Genomic DNA, 2935 nt, shown 5'->3' on the forward strand with positions numbered 1-2935 from the left:
AGATTCCATCAAATGAGCTGGTGAGACGTAGGTTTCCGGTTCCGGTCGGTGTGGTGATGCTGCGTGAGCGTATGAATAATGATGGTGGTGCAGTCGAGGTGGAAGTGCTTCAGGAGGAGGCTGTGTTACTGGCTGCCGTGTCGCCGCCGGCTGTTCTTGTGGTGTTTGCTGACGGTGTGGGAGCGGGTGTGTCGTCAGGTTGGAGTTCTGTATTACACGAGTCCTCCGTTGAGAGGGCTGGGGGGGAAGACCGTTGTGTATATTTCCTGAGAAGTTCCTGGAACTTCTGGCAGCCACGCCATGTGGCAGGATGGTCCTTTTCACAGTTAGCACATTTCGGCGGAGCCCCTCGGGGATGCGTACATGCTGAAGATCGGTGTTGCCCTCCGCATCGAACGCAGCCAGCAGGTAAGCTGCAATAATTAGCTGTATGTTCGAATCGCTGGCAGTGGCGACATTGAACAGATCCTTCTTGTGTGTTGTAGGTTTCAATAACGACTTTAGTATATAGAAGGTATTTGATGTCGTAAATCTTGTAGTTCTCCTTTTGGGCTGGCAACGTGACACAGTAAGCATCTTGAGGTCGTAATTCCTTTGTCTTGTCGTCTCGATTTTTAAACTGGTGAACGTTGATGACAGGGAAACCCTTCTCTATCAGTGCGTCTTTCAGTTCTTCCTCCGTAACTTCGGCAGGTAGACGTTTGACAACCACTTTGAGGTCCTTGCCCTCCGCGGCCTGATGTGTAAAAAAGTGGATGTCATTCGACACAAAGAAATTGATAGCACGCCGTTGATCTTCATAGGAGTCAAAGTGATATTTGATCCTGTCTCGTTGGTAGATGGCCTTAAGACTGCCGTCAATATTCGCTTTCAGCGCCTTGTTGAATTCCATGTAGTTCTTGGTATGGTAAATAGTAACGGGCGGGACTTTGCGTAGTAAGTTCCGGCCAGAGCCATCTGTCCCCTTTTTATCTGCTTCGAGATTGACATCACTCGTCTGGTCCATACGTTCTGGAGCATCTGTAGTATCTTCCGTCGCAATAGCCGCATAACGGTTGGAAGTTTTCAGTTCTTCTGGACGTTGTCGCTTCCGAGTGTTGTTCTTCTTAGGAGAAGCGTTGAGTCGTTTTCTTTGACGAACTAGTGTAAAATCGCCCTCTCCGTCGTTGGGCTGCATGGTCCAAACTTCTTCAGAGGAGACTCCCTCCATTTCGTCGTCGTCGTCTGGTGGAGAAACTTGTGCCACGTCGTCTACTTGTTCTTCAGGCTGTGAAGGAGGAACAGTACTAGTGCGGTTGTCGTATACTTCCTGACTTTGCAGAATCATGTGTTGTATTTCACGTCTTAGTTCCCGTTGTTGCCTATCGTTCTGTGTTAGCTGATGCCTCTCGTCATAGGGGTTTGACGTACGTTGTCCTCCATTTCGTCGTCGTCGTCTGGTGGAGAAACTTGTGCCACGTCGTCTACTTGTTCTTCAGGCTGTGAAGGAGGAACAGTACTAGTGCGGTTGTCGTATACTTCCTGACTTTGCAGAATCATGTGTTGTATTTCACGTCTTAGTTCCCGTTGTTGCCTATCGTTCTGTGTTAGCTGATGCCTCTCGTCATAGGGGTTTGACGTACGTTGTCCTCCATTTCGTCGTCGTCGTCTGGTGGAGAAACTTGTGCCACGTCGTCTACTTGTTCTTCAGGCTGTGAAGGAGGAACAGTACTAGTGCGGTTGTCGTATACTTCCTGACTTTGCAGAATCATGTGTTGTATTTCACGTCTTAGTTCCCGTTGTTGCCTATCGTTCTGTGTTAGCTGATGCCTCTCGTCATAGGGGTTTGACGTACGTTGTCCTCCATTTCGTCGTCGTCGTCTGGTGGAGAAACTTGTGCCACGTCGTCTACTTGTTCTTCAGGCTGTGAAGGAGGAACAGTACTAGTGCGGTTGTCGTATACTTCCTGACTTTGCAGAATCATGTGTTGTATTTCACGTCTTAGTTCCCGTTGTTGCCTATCGTTCTGTGTTAGCTGATGCCTCTCGTCATAGGGGTTTGACGTACGTTGTCCTCCATTTCGTCGTCGTCGTCTGGTGGAGAAACTTGTGCCACGTCGTCTACTTGTTCTTCAGGCTGTGAAGGAGGAACAGTACTAGTGCGGTTGTCGTATACTTCCTGACTTTGCAGAATCATGTGTTGTATTTCACGTCTTAGTTCCCGTTGTTGCCTATCGTTCTGTGTTAGCTGATGCCTCTCGTCATAGGGGTTTGACGTACGTTGTCCTCCATTTCGTCGTCGTCGTCTGGTGGAGAAACTTGTGCCACGTCGTCTACTTGTTCTTCAGGCTGTGAAGGAGGAACAGTACTAGTGCGGTTGTCGTATACTTCCTGACTTTGCAGAATCATGTGTTGTATTTCACGTCTTAGTTCCCGTTGTTGCCTATCGTTCTGTGTTAGCTGATGCCTCTCGTCATAGGGGTTTGACGTACGTTGTCCTCCATTTCGTCGTCGTCGTCTGGTGGAGAAACTTGTGCCACGTCGTCTACTTGTTCTTCAGGCTGTGAAGGAGGAACAGTACTAGTGCGGTTGTCGTATACTTCCTGACTTTGCAGAATCATGTGTTGTATTTCACGTCTTAGTTCCCGTTGTTGCCTATCGTTCTGTGTTAGCTGATGCCTCTCGTCATAGGGGTTTGACGTACGTTGTCCTCCGCTCTGCATTCGCATATCACTCGTCTTGGTCTTGTCCTCATTATGTTGCCTTTCAGAGTCCGTTGCCGTTGCAGGGGTCGTCGCCACTGTATCCGTCCTGTGGGGAGCGGGGCAGGCCCCACCGACCGGCCAGCGGCGGCCTCGGCGCGACCGAGCCGGCTGGCTCGGACGCGCGCGTTCCGTTGTCCGCACTCATCGGCATCGCGCGCTCAACTGCCACAGCGTCGTGTGCTAGTACTGAAG

The 2935-nt window shown here is 50.0% G+C and overlaps 1 protein-coding gene across 1 annotated transcript; it reads right to left on the bottom strand.

The window, feature by feature from the left end:
* Positions 1-1374: 1374 nt before the first annotated feature.
* On the bottom strand, positions 1375-2707 carry LOC124732256 (nucleolin-like). The gene is made up of 6 exons (XM_047248519.1): positions 2471-2707; positions 2259-2327; positions 2047-2115; positions 1835-1903; positions 1623-1691; positions 1375-1479 (listed from the first exon to the last, which is right to left on the bottom strand). Exons 1-6 carry the CDS (start codon positions 2705-2707, stop codon positions 1375-1377), a joined length of 618 nt encoding a protein of 205 aa, XP_047104475.1.
* Positions 2708-2935: the final 228 nt, after the last annotated feature.

Source organism: Schistocerca piceifrons, chromosome 1 (assembly GCF_021461385.2).
Source record: "Schistocerca piceifrons isolate TAMUIC-IGC-003096 chromosome 1, iqSchPice1.1, whole genome shotgun sequence".
NCBI lineage: Eukaryota > Metazoa > Arthropoda > Insecta > Orthoptera > Acrididae > Schistocerca > Schistocerca piceifrons.

Coding starts and splice junctions, on each gene's coding strand:
- LOC124732256 (XM_047248519.1), bottom strand. CDS start 2,707: ATGCGAATGCAGAGCGGAGGACAACGTACGTCAAACCCCTATGACGAG. Junction 2,328..2,470: donor ACGACGAAATGGAGGACAAC/GTACGTCAAACC, acceptor CCTCCTTCACAG/CCTGAAGAACAAGTAGACGA. Junction 1,480..1,622: donor ACGACGAAATGGAGGACAAC/GTACGTCAAACC, acceptor CCTCCTTCACAG/CCTGAAGAACAAGTAGACGA.